The sequence below is a fragment of the Micromys minutus genome, assembly GCF_963924665.1.
Source record: "Micromys minutus genome assembly, chromosome: 13".
Classification (NCBI taxonomy): domain Eukaryota; kingdom Metazoa; phylum Chordata; class Mammalia; order Rodentia; family Muridae; genus Micromys; species Micromys minutus.
The window spans coordinates 5,296,931-5,317,803 of record NC_137982.1 but is presented as its reverse complement, the minus strand read 5'-3'; the positions used below and the strand labels follow the sequence as shown (position 1 = coordinate 5,317,803).

At 39.3% G+C, this 20,873-nt stretch overlaps 1 protein-coding gene across 2 annotated transcripts in view; it reads right to left on the bottom strand.

Annotated features, from left to right (window-relative positions):
- SETX (senataxin) overlaps positions 1-20,873 on the bottom strand; it is a 48,197-nt gene that overhangs the window by 13,041 nt on the left and 14,283 nt on the right. For both annotated transcript variants that reach the window (XM_080927467.1, XM_080927468.1), the window contains exons 8-20: positions 19,322-19,493; positions 19,125-19,212; positions 14,597-18,706; positions 13,237-13,336; positions 8,569-8,727; positions 7,197-7,429; positions 6,156-6,323; positions 5,379-5,535; positions 4,531-4,632; positions 4,235-4,350; positions 3,063-3,134; positions 1,967-2,116; positions 789-896 (exon numbers count right to left, since the gene is read on the bottom strand). In XM_080927467.1, coding sequence (XP_080783593.1) covers positions 789-896; positions 1,967-2,116; positions 3,063-3,134; positions 4,235-4,350; positions 4,531-4,632; positions 5,379-5,535; positions 6,156-6,323; positions 7,197-7,429; positions 8,569-8,727; positions 13,237-13,336; positions 14,597-18,706; positions 19,125-19,212; positions 19,322-19,493 — 5,735 coding nt within the window. The remainder of the gene's footprint in view (positions 1-788; positions 897-1,966; positions 2,117-3,062; positions 3,135-4,234; positions 4,351-4,530; positions 4,633-5,378; positions 5,536-6,155; positions 6,324-7,196; positions 7,430-8,568; positions 8,728-13,236; positions 13,337-14,596; positions 18,707-19,124; positions 19,213-19,321; positions 19,494-20,873) is intronic.

Below are 20,873 nucleotides of genomic sequence, written 5' to 3'. Positions count from 1 at the left end.
CCCAGCACTTGGGAGGCAGAGGCAGGTGGCTCTCTGAATTCAAGGCTAGCCTGGTCTACAACAGGCTATATAGAAAAACCTGTCTCAAAAAAGCAAAAGGCAGCCTGGGCCACGTCAGTCCTCCCTCTTCTACAGCACCGTTCACACTGAGTGCACCTTCTTCTGTTATCCTCAGCACTTTCAGGTGTGAAGGGCAGACTGTTTTTTAACCCCCCTGAAGAAAAAAAAAATGCCCAAACTGAACATGTATTTCCAAACCTTGCTCCTTATGTTTTCCTTAGCTTTAGGAACACTTAATGTAAAGCATGCAATGTGTGTGTGTGTGTGTGTGTGGGGGGGGTGATCATACTTACATTTAAAGCTGTCTTATGTGTTTTGTGTTCTTCTCAAATCAGACATAGCCCCTCTTCCGAAGAAAAAGCCTGAAGCACTGCAACGTGAACTAAGATTTCCATGTCTAAAAACCTCCTGCCTGTGCTAAAAATCTGTGCTACACTCAAGCACAACTGTGAACAAAGTGGACATTTGCAAAAACGTTCACTCTGTTTTGAAATAAGGTCTCACAGTGTATCTCTGGCAAGCCTCAGCTGAGAACCTGCTCAGCCTCCTGAATGCTGGGACAGCAGGCATGCCTGGCTACAATTTTTCTTACAAAACTTCAAATAACACTTCTCTCTTTTTTTTTTCTGTCATTTCTGAATGTTCCCCTCAGTAAGAAATGACAATTTAAAACAGAACCATTCTTTCAAAATAAAAATGAATCCTCCGACACCAACAGAAGCACTCACCATAGAGATGACTGTGGGAGGAAGTTGTTTAGGGTCTCCTACTAGGATAAGTTTATTGCAGCGGTGGATGAGTGGAGAAAGCGTCTCAACTTCACAAGACTGCCCAGCCTTGTTAAGGAAGGATAAAAGGAGACAAAGCCTTAATTAAGTTCTAATCATCCAAAACAGTGCCAAACTTCTCCTATATTATAGCTAAACCTTTATTATTATATTTTTTTAAAGAATGCAGGACCTCATACATGCTGGGCAATTGCTTTATTACTGAGTTATATCTCAGCCTCCTCTACACCAAGTATCAAAAATAAGCATTTTTGAAAATGATCAAAGTTAGCATACTTGTAGGAAAATGTCTTTATGTAAGACATTATACCATGTACAATGAAGGTATAGCAAGAAAAAATATACACATATAAAAGATTTCATCACAAGAAAAAACAAATTATCTAAACACAATTATTGGTTTAACAGCTGAGCTACCATTCCAGTTCCTAAACACAATTTTAAACACTCTAACAAGTATTGTGAATTCAACCACCACAGATGGAATTAGATAGCCATGGAAGCCTGTGGACATCTTAAGTGCTTGCTTCATTCCTGCTGAGCTGGAGCCTGGGAAGCTTTAGAGACTATCTTTGAAATTCCGATGTTACTGGAGGTGCGACTGTCTCCTGACTTTCTAATTCAGTAATGTCGTTAGTTTTATTTCCTCATTTCCACTCTTTCTGGTCTTTCGTTTTATCACATAATTTACAAAGCTACAACAGGGTACGGGATCTCCTAGAATGATTCTCAGTATCTAATGATCCTTTCCTTCTGTCTTCTGACTTTTTACTCCAGCCAACAATGTACACAATTAGTGCTCAGTAAATGGACAAGAAATAAAAGATGTCAGCTAAAAATGCAACAGCCAAAGCTGTCCCAAGTCGTAAATTTGTATTTCAAAGTTAGCTGCAGCTCAGGAGGAACAGTGCTGGAGACAACCGAGCCCAGAAGACTCTAGTCCTCACTCTGTAGCAGGCTGTCAGCACGGGAACATGTGCAAATCAAATAAAGGCTGGGGATGCAAGTAGTAGTCACTAAATAAAAACCCCATTTCATCCACACTTCAGCACCCACAGTATACCCACAACTTTTTTTTATGATCCTAGTCACACCTAGACACTTGATTGTCTACTGACCTCATCTACGATAACACAACTGAAGGGGACACCCCCTTGCCCTCGAAATGCAGACTCAAGTAATAAACCACCGCTAGTGCTCAATGTGCAGCAGATGACATGGGACTCCAAGATGATGTTATTCTGTACTCTCTGTGGACGGCCCTGAACCTAAAATGACAAAGGATAACTATATTTAGTTATATGCAAATCCTCTAAAACTCCTATTTTTACTATAAAATATCTACCTTTTTTGTTCATGTAACATAAGAATATTCAGTAAAGGGGAAAGCCTTAGCTCTAGAAAATGAGAAATCCCTCTGCACAAATCTATCCTCAACTTCAAGGCAATATGTCTGAGTTTTAGAAGAGGTGGTAATCTGGCTCCAGTACTAAAGCATAGCCAGGGTCTCTTCTCTTAGCCATAACTGTAATGAGTATTCCCCCAAATATAATAAATAGCCCCTACAAGACACAATGAGAAACAAAACTCACAATGTGGATGAACCTCCAAGTATGAAACACTAATTTAGAGGTTATTTACACTGTTAATGAAAACATAAATTAAATTCAACTGGTTTTGTCTCTGGTCAAAAGACACAAACTACCTGTTGCTCTTCAACTAACTGTTCTACTAAACTTACTTTGGACTGTGGGTGGGTGTCCCAGAACTGGGACCAGCTGTACAAGATACAGGATTCAAACACAAGCACAAAATGTGTATGCTCTAAGCCAAGAATAGAAAAAAAGGGAGTAGTATGTTCTTATGCCTAAGTGCACCCCACTGTCACTCAACTTACATTCATAATACATAAAGCACACGATAGCCCATAGCTGCTACCTTCTTACTAAATCACAAACGTGGTTCATTCCTGTTTTTCTCTCTCAACATCTACAAACCTAGTCTCATGAACTACTCATGGTAGCAATTTTCTATTTGCAGTTGGTGAAGAAAGAAACTGTTTAACACTGACCTATACCTAAGAGAAAAAACACTCATGTCTCTACTTTGGCAGGTGTCGTTTTTATGTTAAATAGTTTTAAAAACAAACCTCAGCCCTTATGCCCTCTGAACTGTTTCATAAAGAAAGTAACCTACTACAGGTAAACTGCTTACCTCTTTAATTTTTGAAGCAAGTTCTTGCCTTTCTTTTGAAACTATGGCAATGTGTTCATCTAATTCTTGTCTCTGAAAACAATTTTGAAATCATGAAAACCAAGCACTTTAGAAAGCTCTCAGACACTTCCCACCTTAGGAGAGTAATCTTACCCATGAATTCACTCAAACAGCGTGCTCCCTTCCCTACCAGTCAAGTCCCAACACTGCTCTATACACCTGATGGGCTCAATTCTGTCTCCCATGTGCATGTTTGCTGGCTGCCTAGTGTCTCAAACCTTGGAAGCTTCATTCCTCCATTCATGTCTACGCTGCTTCACACACAGTGACCCTGCCACAGTGATCAGCATGTAACATGATGCAGACATAGGAAATCATGGCACCCTTCCCCTAAATAAAACCAGGGATTAAATCTGCTTGGCAACCGGAGACTAATCAGAGTGTATCCTTGGAACAAACACATGGTATTTTAAGCCACAGTAGTGGTGCCCAGAAATACTGGCACCTGACTTCTCTTGGAAAAAAAAAGGCTGAGATACAGAGAAAAGAAAACCAAAGGGTGGCAAACTATTACTAGGTAAGTTTCTTGATCCAAACATTACTGAAAGCTAAGCCACTCTTGACTGAGTATATGAGCCAGTAATTTCTCTTTTGTCTCAAACTAATCAGAAATGTTGGTTATTTTTATTTCTGTCTACATGTGTTTTGTTTGCATTGCGTCTATCACATGTGTGCCCAGAATCTGAGGAAACCAGAAGACACCATCAGATCCTTGATACTGTAGTTATACTGTGAACTGCCATGTGGAGGTTAGGAACCAAACCTGGGTCCCCTGGAAGATCGACCAGTGTTCTTAACCACTGAGCTATTTCTCTAGCCCGTAAAAAACAGAAAAGTACGTAATAAATAAAATGTGCTATCTACCTTTATAAGTAAATTTTTACTGCAATACAATTGCATCTGTTTGTTTATATCGATCTCATGAGGCTTTAGAGTCATAATCAAGCTGTCACAGAGACTATATACTATGGTCTATAAAACACACAGTACTTAAACCCTGACATTAGCCACACTACTCCAGCCACCGTATCAGTAAGAGCAACATCACACACCCATTGATTAGTTCATGTCTAAGCCACTTCTGCAAGGTTCAAGTGAGGAGGTGTTCTTACCTGCATCTCCCGCCCACCTCGACACAGAGCTCGCTGACGAGAAAGCTCATCAAGTTGAGCATCTAGACTTTCTTTTCTTCTAAGCATTTCTTGAATATGAGTAGGCAAGTCTTTTTCTAATATAAATTTTAAAAATCACATGTTAATTCTAGCAAAATTCACATAGGCACACATACAAACACAATGTGAAAGAAACCAGACTAGTTGTGGGGTCCTCAAAATACCACTAGTGCCTCCATCATTACTTTGTCATAAAAATAGCAATGGAGCACCAATGCAAACAGGCCAGCACTTACTCATTCTATGGTTGACTTGGCTGTCTAAACTGAATTTTAGGACCTCCGTATTAATAGCCTTTTCTGGACCCAGCCGTACTAAGTTAATATCTCCGCAGTTTCCTGTTGATAAAAAGACATAAAATTAATAAGGACATTGCTAAGAAATCTCATCTCCATATTAACCAGAGAAGGGAAACAACTGTCAACTGCACGCCAGGAGCTATACTAAAGACTTCTCACACATTCTTTCAAGATATTCTGGATAACAAGTCTGTAAGACAAGTATTTACCATTTCCCTCAATACAAGCTAGGAAGGTCACATGGATAGTGCACATGGATGAAGAGCTCACACTGTTAGGCTGATGATTCTCAATTTCTTCTCTATACAGTGTTCCACGAGGAACACAGTTGAGGAATGAATAATAAATTTAGAATATAGACATGTCCCATGTCTGTGTAATTTGCAGTGAAAGGGAAATGAGGAGATGAAAACTAGTACATCTAGGAGCCCTCCTAAGGAGAAAACTCGTTTGTTCTCTCTGTCATCTCACCTCTCCTCATTCTTGGAGATATGACTTATACTGCAGGTGCAGCAGCTATCCCTGACCAAGAGGTACACTAAGGAATGGAGGTCACAATACAGTAAGGTACCAATACAGAAGGAATCTGGTTTTCCAAAGACTCTGCACAGCAGACTAGTGCCCAGACTAACAGCGCCCTAAGCTTTCTAACCTGGAAGCTAATGTCTGTTATCCTATACAGCGTTACTTGCAAGGGACTCTCATCTTAACTGAAAAAAGGCAGTGTCAGATATTCTCAAGAAAAATATAATGAAAAGAAAAATAAAAACAATTGAGTATCATACCCAAAGGATTCTTCTTGTCTTTACATTTTTCTTTGAATTCGAGGATAATTTTTTTCATAAGTTCATCAACCGCAGCATTGGAAGGTGCACACACGAGCACTCGGTTTTGTTTGATTTTGGCATTGAAATTTTCATCTGAACGGCCCTTCCTCTGGCTCTACAATTTGTGACACAACAGACAAACAATGAGCTGTCACAATGGTTTAAGGAAAGTATCTACTCCTTCCACAATATGAAAGTTACTGTGGCAAGCAGTGCAATGGGCACAGCACTTACGAGTACATACAAGATCCTAGCCTTCATTCCTACATAAACACATACACACGCATAAAGTCTTCTCTGCCATAAAGGTTATCACAACTGTTGGAATGCTCTAGGCCTTACATTTTTACCATTACTCAATCAATATTCAGTCCAACCAACATTTAGCTCAAGAATACATTCAAGAGGCTGGAGAGATGCCTCAGCAATAAAAGAACACTGGCTGCTCTTCAAGAGCACTCAGGTCCAATTCCCAGCACACACATCATGGCTTACAATTGTCTACAGCTCCAGTTCCAGGGAAATCTTGTCTTTGTCTGGTCTCTTTAAGTACTGTATGCAAGTTGTACACACACATACATGTGAGTCAAACACCCACTCAAATGAAATCAAAAGCAATAGTAGTAATAATAAATCTTTTTAAATACACAAGTAAAAGGGCAAAGGTACTTTAATACCTCCATGTCTTAATTGGGTCAAGTAGAGCCATGTCCAGGCTAACAGTATCACACCTACCTCTGTCAGTAAGCGGTACAAAAGACCAACAATAGTTTTTGATTTTCCTGTTCCAGGTGGTCCGTGAATCAGACAGATTTTGGCAACGGATGGTGAGTGCTTCACCATGGCATACGCAGTTTCTATGGCTTTCTTCTGGTCTTCATTAAAGTCTTTTAAGTAGGCAATCTATAGAAAAGATGTATGTAATGAATTCTTTCTGTGGTAACACATGGAAGAACAGCATCTGTTCAGCTTTCTTCCAGTCCATGTCGAACACAGAAAACATCTTACGTGACTGACCTTTCACAGCTACAGAAACCTAACTGGGTACTAATTACCAGTGTGCACCACAGCCATAGTCCACTTATAACTGTGTTTTAGTGCTTTTCATAAACACGATAATGAGTTTTCTTAAATAACTTTTCTTCAATTATTCTGGTATCTTCCACTTAACTCTCTGCTTAGTCAAAGTTCTAAGAATTCTTCTTTCCTAATACAACGTCACAAGGTAGAAGACAGTTTTCATTGCCAGACCTAGTCTAATTTAGTCTTTCAATTTAGATCACTATACTCCTAACCTCTCTAAATTAAGACAACCCCTTTGAAGTTGCACAATGACTAGATAATGAACACGAAAGCCTTAGTACACAATGAAGGTTAGAAGAACTGATTTTCTTTTACATTTTTTTAAATTTTCTGGACTATATGTACTTTTCTTAACAGTGAAAACTACAGGTTCATCTCTTCATGTGCAACGATCCCACAGCTCTCCACCAACTCTCTCTCTTCGAAACTCAATCCACAAAATCTGTGAACAACTTCTGAACAGTGACCACCCAGCAAACACTGAAGTAGATGCCAGAGAACAGCCGAATGGCTTCAACTCATCCTCTTTACTTTCTTATCTTTACCCTGAAATAGCTACTCTACTTGTCCACCTTGAAAAACTGAAAGGAACTAAACACTACTGTGCACAAGCACACAGGACCATGTAAGCAGCCAAAATGTCCTGACACAAAGTTCTCTTACTCTCCTGGCTTCATTCAGATCAGCACTCACAATTCTTTCAGAAGTTGTAGTTAGTAGGTCTTTGGTACAGAAGTCCATGGGGTTTGGATTTAGAACAGCTCTGGCCAACTGGTTCCGACTACTCAACAGTGACATTGCTTTCAATTTCCTCTGTGTAGTTACTAGAGAACTGATTACAATACATCTTGTAAGTTCTTTCACACTGGCTGGCAAGTTATCTTGTGTCTGGATGCATAAAGAACACTCAGCTTTTCCACTGCGCACTAAAATCAAAAAGGAGAAAAGCAAACATCAGTGTATTATCCAACAGAAAAGATCCGTAACAAGTGTTTAGAACTTGTATTTTACAATAATGTGTAAGTCACTTATATTTAGTAAATGTAAAATTATTCTGATTTTCCCCCCACTGTTCAGGAGTTGGTTTCAGGTTTTGTAGAATGATTTTTACACTTGAATGGCTAGTGGAAAACTGTGAAACTGCTGCAAATGAAACAAACCTGTAGTTTTCATGTTAAAAAAAAAACCCAAAAAACCAATCTGAGTTTGAGGCCAGCCTGGTCTACAGAACTAGTTCCAGGACAGCCAAAGCTACACAGAGAAACCCTATCCTGAAAGTCCAAGACAAACAAGAACGTTCCTGTCATCCAGAGGAAGGTACCAAATAAGTATGTCAGAAAGTAATGAGTCCCTTGGAGAAACAGAGACAGGATGAGGAAGGAATGAGGGCGCAGAGATGGACAAGCTGGTGTCTTTCTGACAAGATGATACTGAGTAGATGTGAAAGTTATGTCCTTCAAGGAGGAAAAGAGGGCAACAAGCAGACTCAGCAAGCACAGAGAAGGGTGTAGCACTGTGCTGGGAGGTTATTTCAGATAAAGTGGGGCAGGTGAAAGGAAAAATCAGAAGCATGTATTATAAGATCCAAAGAGCAAGATGGGGTGTGTATTTTTGTAGAGTTCTGACTCAGAATGCTACCCAGTTAGGAAGAAAGTCATATGGTATCTCTGTATAGGTAAACAGGCTCTGTCTTACACATTAAAAAAAATCAATCACTTCTTACTGCAAACCAAAAATTAAAAAAAAAAATGGTTTGAGGCTGGAGAGATGGTTCATTGGTTCCAGAGAACCTGAGCTGGTTTCCCAGTACTCATGTTGGGCAGCTCATAACTGCCTGTAACTCCAGCCCCAAGGGCACTCAGCACATCTGGCCTCAGCAGGCACCTGCACTTGCGAAATTAAAAACAAAGCTTTTAAATAGTAAGCAATAAACTCAGGATCTGAGGTAAGAAAACAAAAATAATGCTAAATGGAAAGTGATTAACCTGGCATATAACAAAATATGGGGCTAAGAAAGCACAATGTAAGCAAATGAGATCATCTTGTCGACCCCTTATTTACTTACTGACTGAAGTTCGTCGAAACTTATGAACATAGCCACAGTAATAGTGACTGCGATCTTGCATGCCATGCCTGTCCACATGTTTCTTCTCAGGAACCAAAAACACCAGATCATTTTCCTTCGGGTGAAGCTGCTTAGCTAGTTCAGATTCCTCCAAGTAAACTATGAAACAAAAATTAGCATTTATGCAATTCCTTAACAGATTTCAAAACCAATTTACAAGAAAGTAAACCTTTGTATGTACTAAGTTCCAAAATATAAAGTCCTGATGAATTCTCTCTATATATTAAAGGGGTGACCTAAGCCAATAAAAAGAATCTGATGTAGACCCTAACAATGGCAGCTGTGGTTGCCTATACATGACCTGCCCAGTATCAAGTCTGTTCAAAAGTCCCAACCTGGAAAGCAGAAGGACTCCACAGGTCCCACCACTAGCTGAGGAGTGACTGGCAATTGATGGTTATAAGGGAGGAAAGGTCACTTTTCTTTAGGAGGACGGACAATTGATAAGATTCCACAGGTTCCAGTGGATGACTGCACATCAAGGCACAGAATGAAAGCACCATCTGGGCTCAGTGGACTTTAAAGGATTTAGCTGGGTGGTGGTGGTGCACGCCTTTATTTCAGGCAGATCTCTTGAGTCCTAGCCAGCCTGATTTACAGAAGTCCAGGACAGCCAGGGAAATCCCATCTCAAACCCCACTCTACCCTCAGTCCCCCCAAATACAAAGTAACACGCATTGGCTGCTCTTCTAGAGAACCTGAGTTCAATTCCCCACACCCACATGACAGCTCACAAAGACATTTAACTCACTTTCAAAAATCTAAATGTAATTGTTTGCTCATTATAGGATTCCATAAAGTTTAAAAAACAAGGTCGGTGGTGGTGATGGAAGTCTTTAATCCCAGCACTTGGAGGACAGAGGCAGGAGAATCTCTGTGAATTGGAGGTCAGCCTCATTTACAAAATGAGTTCTAGGACAGCCAGGGCTATGCATAGAAACCCTGTCTTGAAAAACAAAAACTATATTCCAAAAGAAAGCTATGAAGGAGAGTTGTAATATAGGGTTCTTTGGGGAGCTGGAGGGAGGAGAGTAAGAATGAATATAATCATTTTAAATGAAAGTTAAAAGAAAATTTCTACAAAGCAAAATAGAATACTGAAAAGTAGCAGACACATTCTTTACATAAGATTCATTCTAGCTTTTATTAGTTGTGACAGTCTTACTATGTAGTCCTGACTTACATTTTTAAGTGACTTTATGTCCTACTCCTTTTAACATAACTAGCCATTTTTAGCTCAATCTCCATTTTGCTTATAAGGTGAAATTAATTCAGGTTCTCGGACTTCGCTTCCTAGAAGTGATTATTCAAAGCTGACACTGGACACTTCTCTAACGGTCCTAACGCTAGGACTCTGAACTCCTGCTCACCGCTCGACCACCAGCCCTCTTACCTCACACTTAGGACCAATCAGCTTGAAAGTCAACTGATATTGCTCTGTCTAGTTAGCTAAAATGTAGCACTGCCTCCACCCTTGCCTTCTGAACTTCTGACCTTGCTTGGTTTCTCCTATAAAAAAACCTGCCATAAGAACAGACTAGTACCACAATTGGGCTCCTGAGTCCTGATAGAACAGTCTTGGGGTGTGCATTCAATAAACTATTCTTGCTTAACTGAGATCAGTGTTTGTATGGTTTGTGTGCCATTCCTGAACCCCAACATTTTATGTATACAAATGTTTGGCCTACATGATGTATGTACATGCACCACCTGCATACTTACTGGATCTTAGAACGAGTTATGGATTGTGAGCTACCACATAGGTACTAGGGATAGAATCTGGGTTGTCTTCAAAAGCAACAAGTACTTTTTAACTGAGTATCTCTCCTTCCCCCTGACACTGAACCCTTAACCCTCTTACCTTCACCTCTCAAGTGCTAGGATTATAGCATGTGCCATAAGGCCTGACTTTTTACTGGATTTACTTTTTGTTTGTTTGTTTTTAATATTAAGTTTCTCTGTGTAGTCCTGACTGTCCTAGAACTCATTCTGCAGACTAGGCTATCCTTATTCAGAGATCCTCCTGCCTGGTCCCCTGTCCTCCACCACCCTTGCCCAGGCCTTTTAATTGGTTCTTTTGTTTTGATTTGTTTTTTAGGGTTTATTGTGTGTGTGTGTGTGTGTGTATGTGTGTGTGTGTACACTGTAAGCTGTCCTCAGACACTGGAAGAGGACATCAGATCTCATTACAGATGGTTGTGAGCCACCATGTGGTTTCTGGGAATTAAACTCAGGACCTCTGGAAGAGCAGGCAGTTCTCTTAACCACTGAGCCAGCTCTCCAGTCTCCCTTTTTACTGGTTCTTAACCAGAGTTCTCTCATGTGTTCTCTAGTTTAAAAAAATCACAGGCTCAGGAAATTCAGAAACAGATCTGAGTATACAATGATACTTTAAAGCTACTAATGGCATTCCACACAAGGGAGAAAAGATAGTTATAAAGTAAACAAGACTAGGAAAATAAAGCAAGCACTACAATAAAAAAAAAAAAAGGTTCATCATCAACTGAATTAGTTGAACACTAAGAAACTGATGTGAAGCACTAAAAATGGAGATGAGGGAGAAGGTGTAAATAAATCAATTAGAACTATGAACTATCTTAATATTCTTATGTTGATACAAGCAGTAAAAGACAAGTATAAAAAATGTAGAATTCTATTCATACAATCTTCTGACAAGAAGTGACAGCACACCAGTGACTCACAAGAACAAAACCAGGAGGAGAAGGGTAACTAAAAAAGCCTAAGTAAATACTTGGGGGGGGGGTGGAGGAAGCCCCTCTCTTCAGTGAGAGAGCTCAACTCCTAAAAAAAACAAAAAATAGTAATAACTTTAAAATGTCATAAAAAATAGGGACTGGGGAGGTAGGTAGCTCCATCAGTAAAGTGTTTATCTCACAACCACTGAGAACCCACATAAAAAGGCTGGGCATGTTACAAATGGGGTAATGAAGTTAGGATGGCTGATCTTCTACAGGACCTGGGTTCAACCCCCAATATTCACATGAGAGCTAATAACCATCTGTAACTCTAATCCTAGCAGTCCAACAACTTCTTCTGCCTTCCACACCCATACACAGGCAACCTTTATTTTAAAGACTGGTCATGGTGGTACACTCATATAATACAGTATGGCTAAGCAGAGGATACAGATCTCTGGCTCACTGGCCTGCCAGTCAGTCTAGCCTAACTGGTGAGCTCTAGGACAGTGAGATCCCATTTCAAAACCTAAGGCTGTTCTCTGGCCATCATAGGTGCTTGTGTACTCATGCACGCATGAGGAAAATACTGAAGAAAACTAGAGATAGCTGGGGTTGTGAAACTATTTTTAACAGGAAATTCTTAACTGTGTTATAATATGGCTCAGGGGTAGAATATAAAGGTCCTGGGTTCTAATCCCAGAACCCCAAAACAAATTATAAAAACAAAACAGGGAAGATAAAAGGGGCACAACAGATTATTGATTACAGGTGAAAAACTGTTAACTTCACAGAAGATGCTCAGCAATCAAGTGATCTGAGTCCGTTGCCACCACGAAAAGCTACGCTACTGTTCTTTTTTTTTTAACAAATGCATAAAGCCTCTAAAGTAGCGTGTAGGAAACAAAGTGTGTTCTACAAACTAACTGGACAGTACTCTTTAGCCATCAAAACATGCAGTAAAGACAGGCTAAGGACTGAGAAGACAGCACAACTAGAGATGTTTGGACTTCAGATTGGATCCCAGGACAGAAAACAGACATTACCGGGACCATAGCTATGACATGAATGAGGTCTCTCTCATACCCTGTACTATAGCAATGGTAACCCCTTGTTCCATATATGTGAGATGTTAACACATGAGAAGGCTTGCTGAAAACTGTATGTGGACTCTAGAAAAGTTTTACATTTTTTTAAACTTTAAACTTTGAATGTGAAAAGTTAGTTCTTCCAACCCAAATGCCAGGGTTCATCACCTAAGCCACTCTATTATACCCTATTCCCATGAAAGCTGTTTCATAACAGTATCAGTGTTTGCTTTATCCACAAGAGTTAGAGAACTACAAAGCCAGCTCTACCATTAATGTAACAGGACCTCTTATTTCTTTCTATTTATTTCTATTGTATTTGACTTCTTTGTCACTCTTTCCTGATTTAATAGTACAAGTCAGGTGTGTTGTGAGCAGTGCTCCTTGCATCTCAGCACTCAGGAGGTGGAGGCAAGCAGATCTCTGTGAAATAAAGGCAGCCTGATCTACTGAGTTCCAGGCCATCAGGGAGATACACACAGTAAGGTTCTGTCTCAAAAAAAGCCACATGTACATGAAAAGTTTACTTTTTATCTGTTCATATTTTCCTCTATATATCACACACACATGCACTAAAATTATAGAACCTGTTAATTGAACTTCTGACCATTTGTTCTTTTTATCTCAAATAATCTTTTCTGCCTTAATGTCTCATTGTAACAAGGGCTAAATGCGATGAGTTTACATGGCGGTCAGCATCTGATCACGGCTCTCTGTAGTACTGTTGGGAACTCTTAAGTGCTTGTCCCACTAGAGCCCTGTCATCTCTCAAGTAAAAATTTCCAGTTATCACATCATGTATTCCAAATTGCATATGAACTTACTTAGAAACTCCCAGTATTTTTTATAATCAGCTGGAAATTTTCGTAAATGCAACTGATAGAAATTCTCTTTATTTGGAGAATTCAACCATTCCTGTGCCACCTACACAAAGCAAAAAAGAAAATTAAGAAATAAAGAACATGTAAAAGCCACTACATACAACAAAATGTTCCAAAGTGGGTTAAAGGAAAAGCAGAACAGAATCCCAAGTGAGAACCTAAGTTTGTGAGGTTTATCAAGTTGTCCACAACTGTCCTGTTCAACTCAGCAGCCATTAGCCACATTTGGTTATATTTGTTAACTGAACTTCCAAAAGCTAAAAATAGTACTCCTCAGTTGAAATAGACACGTTTTTTGTTCAACAGTCACCTGTGGCCCTGCTACTGCTCATGTACTGCTAGATCTTACTGGTAGCACCTACTTCACATTGAGATCATCCAATCTACATTTCTCTCAATCTCTGGGATTGGCACAAGCACTCTTCCTGTTGGTTTCTATGTCACATGCACTAGTCTTCCAAAGCCTCAAATCAAACCCAGAAATATCTTTGAGATCTTTCATGAGTTAAAAATAACTACTCCTAAGCCTATATTAAAAACAACAAACAAACAAAACCCCACTAATGCAAAAAGGCTATTTTTACACTTTTAAAAAAAAGAAACAAACAACAACAAAATGACCTATGACACTTTGTTTTACAATAACATTTTGAGTCAAGTTAAATCTGCAACTGGCCCTCATTCCTCATGTAACTGTTCATCAACGACTCTTGGTGCTGAACTGCTTCTGCACAAAATTAACCAAGCAGTTACTCCTCAGAGGGGTGGACACAACCCCACTGTCACACTAGGCATCATTTTTGGCTAGAAACATCCAGCAGGGGCGTTCCCGCCATGTACTGCTCCAGCCTCGATACCAGGAGAGGTGAACTTGGGAAGTTCTACCTCACTTCTGGCAGAGAGTGAACATAAAGCATTCCAACAACCACGTTAAGCCTCAAAACAGTCATCTTTTCAATTTCCACTCAACCGTGTTATCTTCTAAAATGTACCCTACAGCCTTGCCATCTCCAAACTACCATTCAACCCCGCTACCATTTTACCCTCAAGTTGCTGCAATCAACCTATAACTAGTCTACTAGATCTGTTAGCCTCTCCAAAGTTTATTTTCTACCAATAACCAAGGATGTTGGTTAAGAAATAAGCTACTATCACTAGTCCCTGGTCTAAATACTGACCAACTCCAAACCTTCCAATAGATTCTCACTGAAGTGAGTATAGACTCAAACAGAAATTTAGAGAGCTATTTGCTCATAACAATTTCTCTATCTACAGAAGGTGCAAAGAATTAAAGAGTACTTACTGTTTCAAAAGCATTCAATATAATCAAAGGTAGAAAAACATTAAAATATTCTTCACAATCTTGAAATCGGACAGGCACAGGTCTTGAGATAGACTGACAGAGACTTGTTGGAGCACCACACTTATCAAAGTTCAAAAACATTTGGTATTTCCATTTTAAGACCTCTTTAATGAAGGTATCAAAAATAGACTGGGATGGCAAGAGAATGTTCACTGGAGAAGAAGTCAACATAGGCCTGTTCTCACTAAATGTAAGCTTGTAACTTTGTTTGTTGGAACTGCTTGGAGTCTGAAAATGAAAAACATTGCATAAACTTTTCACCTCAGCCACTGGCTTCTGAAACCCCAGGGAAGAGGGTGTAACCTTCAAATTAGGCTGTGCTCCACTTGACTTTTTTAGTGCTGACTGAAGTGTGGTACTTTCCAAAGACTTGGAAAGATTGGCAGTTCGTGAAGCACTACTTGAGCTAAATATCTTGGTAGTAGTAGGTCTCAAGGGCCTTGCTACAGAAGGAGGCAAGCCAGGTTTACGAAACACATCATCTGCTGCTTTAGCTTCAGAGTGTTTTGGGCAGTATTCACTCTGGTTTTTTGTGGTTTCAACACAGTCCTTGTATTTACACTTTACAATACTCAAAGACTCCAAATGAGGCCGACTTAAAGCATCTTCATCTTCTCCCTGGACTGTATTCTTATGAGCCACAACAATGGTTTTAGTATTTTCCAACTGTGAGCATAGATCCATATCTTGAGGATCATGTTGAGTTAGGAATAAATTGTTATCATCATCTGTATCACTACTGGACTCTGGCTCTGCAGCTTTCACAGCTGCCACCTCCCCAACTTGCACTGAGAGAGCACCTCCACCCACAGGGTCCTCTGAAGCAGAGACCATCACCACATCTGTTGGCACTCCTCCACTTAACACTCTAGATTCACACTGGTTCACAAGACAAGTTATACCTGTCACCCAAGGATCAGAAGCAGCTTCTGCCACCTCTGGTTTGGAAGGCACGCATTTTGCTAATTGTTTTTCACTACTGACGGCAAGTGGCTCACTTCCTCTACGGTTATCTGGCTCATCCAAGTCTACTCCAATTATATCCGAACCCTGTACTGTGCGTGACACAGTATTTTTGTAATCAAAGTCTCGTTTTTGGTGTGATCTGGATCTCATAAGCCTTTGAAATTGAAGATCCTGGCTTGTCAGAAGTTTGTTATTTTTGATAGAAAGAGTCTGAGGAGGAATTAATTTAGTCTTTTTGGGGGCATCAACTACTCCAACAGTCTTGCCATGATCACGTAATTGAACTATACACTCCAGAGACCTCTGGGACAACTCAAATGCCTTCCGAGGAGCTTTTTTCAGACCAAGTTTTTCAACTGTTGAAGTTGGCTCTGGACACTGGCGAAACTTCTTTGGCGGGACAATAGCAGGAGTAGTTCTACAACTTATATAACATGAACTCTTATTCTGTCCTCTTCTGGTATCTGACTGTGTTTTCTTAGTAGCCTTAGAAGGTGGAACTTTCCTAACAGGTTTTGGGTGAGTGCGAGACTTTGTAGACTTCTTTTGTAAAACTGTAGACTCTCTCTCAACACTTGAACTGGGAGCTGACATCCCCATGTCTGCATTCTTTAAATTACTTTCAGTAAGATCTCTGTGATCAGCTGATTGTTCAGTTCCAACAGAAGAGGAAGGCCTCTGAGGATCTTCAGCTGTAACTTTGTCAAATTGTTTTCTCTTAGTTTTTACTCCAATTTTACATAATTCCTCAGCAGAAACATTACTGTGTGGTTCTGCACGCTCTTTACCACCCTCTACTTTGTTCCTAACAACCTCTTCAGACACAGAGTCTACACCACAACCCAAGTTATTATTTGTACTATCAGCTACATTAGCTATACAGCTCTTTTGTTGCTCCTGAAGGGAGTTTTTGCTGTCTATTTTATGATGGTCCCAAGCTGAATAGAGTATAGATGGACTTTCAAACTCAAAACACTGAGATTCAGAGTCCTCAAATTCTACAGGGCACTCTGTTTCTTCTTCCTTTACAAGCTTCTTTTCCACACTGGTATTAACTTCCAAACCATGCTGCTCTGAACATTCTTTCTCCATGCACACTTTGCTCTGTTTGATGTTTTCCTCAATACCACAACTTCTTTTATCTTCGTCTTCATTTTCATCATTTTCTTCGTCAGAATCTGAAATAACAATAATCTGTCCATGGCAGGTGGCAGCCCTAGTTTGGTTAGCTGTTAAGTTTTCTTTATCATCTTTTTGTAGTTGAAACAAATTCTGTTTACTTAAACCTGATGGAAATTGAATAACAGTGGTTTGAGATACTAAAGTTATGTTACAGAGGTCTATTTGACGACCTGCTACCAAAGGCTTGTTACTCTCATGAGGCACCTGTCCTTCCACCAAGTTAGAAGTCTGCACTGTACTCCCCCTCATTTCCCTATCTCTTGAGTCAACTACCACCTTTACAACAGGATCCTCACATGGAGTTTTCTTCACCAGTGTATCAGTAACTTCTGTAAACGATACCAAACCATCATCAGCATGGCCTTCCTGGATTTGAAGCTTGTCTTCATCATCATCAGAACTATTATCCAACTCTTCACTTTTTATCTCTTTCTTGAACAGTGAACTGTTTTGAGATTTTTGCTCTTCATGCTTGTCATCCAGAACAGGGTCTGAAGACACATGTTCGACGGTATCTTCGTTTAGAACTCCTTTATCTATTTCTGAACAGTTCTCAAGGTCAGACAAAGCTGTATTTTCCTCCAAATTGATAATGTTATCAACCAAAGTACTTTTCTTGTGTTGCTTCTTTATGACATACGATAACTTTGCACAAATTTCATCTTTCTGTACTTTGAAATTTGGTTTTGAAGTTTTACCAACAGTGCCATCCTTTAACGAGACATCTTCATTTGATGTAGGTACCTTTTCTAGGAAATCACTGGTAGAATCAGTCAATGAATGTGTTGAAATTATCACTCCTCTGTCACATCCCCATTCTGGACCACTTCTTGATGTACTATTTGGTGGTGTGCATGAAGAGTTTTCTTTTCCAGACTTCTCTGTGCTTATTTTAACTTGCTCTGGAGCACTTTCAGAAAAAAGAGCCTCACTTTTCTGCTTTAAGCACAACTCAGTTGGAAGAGGCTCTTCTTCATTCAAATCAATGTAGTGCTGCTTAAAGTCCTCTTCTTCTGTAGTACTTGCTTTCATCAACACTCGATGGCTGTCAACTTTCACTGGCTCTTTAGAAGACAGTGGGCTGCATTTTTCCAAGCAATAAATGTCTTTTTTAGCCTTCCTGTCTATTTGTTCGCTTTCTTCTTTAAAAGTTGGAGGGGTTTTGAATGCAGAAGTTGGATCGCCAAAAGTGCTATATTGAGGCATTTTGAATTTTATGTTTCTAATAATTTGTTTCAAACACATTTGTAACTCATGGGTTTCTTGACCAGTCAATTGCCAACCCAGAGACAAATTTCCTCGAAGGAATAAGTTAAGTTTATCCCAGAACCGCTTACAAAGTGTCTGCTGACCAAGCTGATAACCTTCTTTGAGGAGACCCCTAATCAACTGTACACAAGCAAGCTGGACAGAGTTAGACTGTACTGAATGCAACGCCACGGATGACATTATTGCTGCTCCTCTGGGGGTACTTGCAGATGACTTCTCACAACTCCGTACAAATGCGGTGGTAGGAAGCTTGGCACACTTAACAACAGCATCTACCCACTGCTGGGAACTCACCCACAACAGATGCAAACATTTCTTATTTCTATGCAGCTCAATCACTGATACTAAAATCAGAATAAAAAATTCAGTGACTTTGTCACACACAGCATCTGTCTGGTTGAGAACATCTTTGACTTCTGAGTATAGATGGTGAATAACTTCTACTATGTAAGCCACACCCAAATCCTTAAGATCCATGAGTGACTGAACAAAAGGTATGAACCACAGAAAGGTGCTGTTATGAACACGCATATCTTGACCAATATCTGACTGAAGTACATTGGCTAATGTTTCCATTTCTTCATACATGTTTGGACAATAATCTGGACAAATGGCTGATCTCCACCCAGAATCCTAAAATGAAAAAATGATCAATATTCAGATAAGCACATATTAATGGGTGTTAAAACAAATATCAATGCTGTTAACACCCAATCTGTAGAAAAGGAATATAATGTGCAGCTTTACCCTTTTTGTCTACAATATGTTGTCCTTAATATCATTTGAATTATAAAAGTGCTTCAAGAAAATGCAAATTCACACCTTCACATACTTCAGCCTTCTTATCAGTTGGCTTGATTACTACTACTCCTAACAAGATATTCCCCTGTGGTTAAAGTTCATGTTCCCCATATGAAAAGCATCAAACCCACCAAAGGGCCTTTATGAAACAGTGGATTCAGACCAACTACATATCATAAAGTCAACAACCAGTCACTACACAGAACACTCTCTACAGAGTCATTACTTCAGCTTTTAAAATGTTCTATACCTTTTTGGTCTTTTCAGGATTATAGTTATAAACAATCTGGCTGCATGTCACCATATCATCAAAATGTGGCTCCGGTTCTAACTTGGTCCTTAAATATTAAGAATAAATAAAAATTACTGAAAGAGGTTGGAGAAGAAGAGAAAAATCTAAGAAAATCAGCTATAATATGTTATTTTAAATTCTAACATTAAGCAAACCTTATTGAGCTGTTCCGGATATTCTGGATCTCTTTGTTGTAGCTCTCGTTATTAATGATGGTTTGAAATGCTTCAATAGGGTCAATAAGTTGACCCCACACCTTAGATCCAAGGCGATCAAGAATCACCATGAAACAGTGTAAGGCTGGCCAGAAAGGATCCATGCTGTCATCTGAAATAAAATGTAACAATTACTAAATTATAAAACAATAAGAAAAACATCCTAAAATATACTGAAAGCATTCTTAGTCAGCTAAAACTCAAAGTAAAATAGCAAGTAATTTAAAATGATATCTAATTTAAAGTGACTTTTTTTCAAGACAGGGTTTCTTCTCTATGTAGCCCTGGCTGTTTTGGAACTCCCTCTGTAAACCAGGCTGGCTTTGAACTCACAAAGTTCCACATGCTTCTGCCTCTAAAGCATAGGAATTAAAGGAATGGACCATTACAACACCTGACTTACAATTTTTCAAAATGTTCTAAAACTATAATCTCTTTGCAAAAAAAAAAAGAGAAGAAAATTAATGATCAACAGTCTTCTCTCTCATTCTAAGTATTGTTTGAAAGAATAAAGGAATAAGAAATTATATTTGTTATCAAAATAAGGCTCAGGATTTAAAAATATTCTGCTCCAGCAAGATCCTTAATTTTGCTTACTATCTAACAGCATGCTGAAGATTAACTGCTGGCCAAGAGCATACTCTCTCCACACCCATTCTTCCTCCTGTCTTTGCTGTCCATTTTTCATGAATTCATGCTACCCATGCTCTCCCTTTTCCCTCTCAAGTACACAGTAGCAAGATCCTGCACTGGTCCTAATTAATGACCTCTGATGATTCTTTAACATCACAGTTCTTAGTCAAGATTCTATTGTTTCCAAGCTTAATTTTTCATATGGCCATAATCTGTTTGTAGCAAAAACAAATCAGCTCTTTGCAAATATCACCAGAATGCCTTCTCCATCAGCACTGCCTATCAAATTCCTAACCATCTTTACTAGATTCCGTACTAAGTTAACATTCCCAGGTGTTTGATCCCCAGAGTACTCTGTGGAGACCATCACTACAGCTTACTTATTGCTCATGGTGGTTAGGTGCAGAATCTTTCAAACTTTGGATGGTATTTGTTCTTCAGTACTGGAGCAGAACCCAAGGCCTTGGGCACACTAGGCAAGTACTTTATCATCCCCAACCAAATTGACTTTATCTCTTGCATAGATTTCCTTAAGCATTTTGTAGCCTTCACAATCTCTGATGGTGGTGTCTTACATTTCATAAAATCTCAAATAAGAAAATAATCATGTGAAGACAATTATAAAAAGTTTAAGAACTGATTTGCACTTGAAGACTGTGCTGGCACAGGGAAAAGAAATTAACGACATATGTATTTTATGCTGGCAAATTCATTATCAAAAGCATCATCTACCAAGAAAATGTTTGCCATCAGAAAAATAGTACAATTTCTTCTAGAGTCTCATTATAAATTTAGAAATAAGCAGGTGAGTTTATATCACCAATCAACTTTCCAGAAGCCAAGTGAAGGATATTTTCAT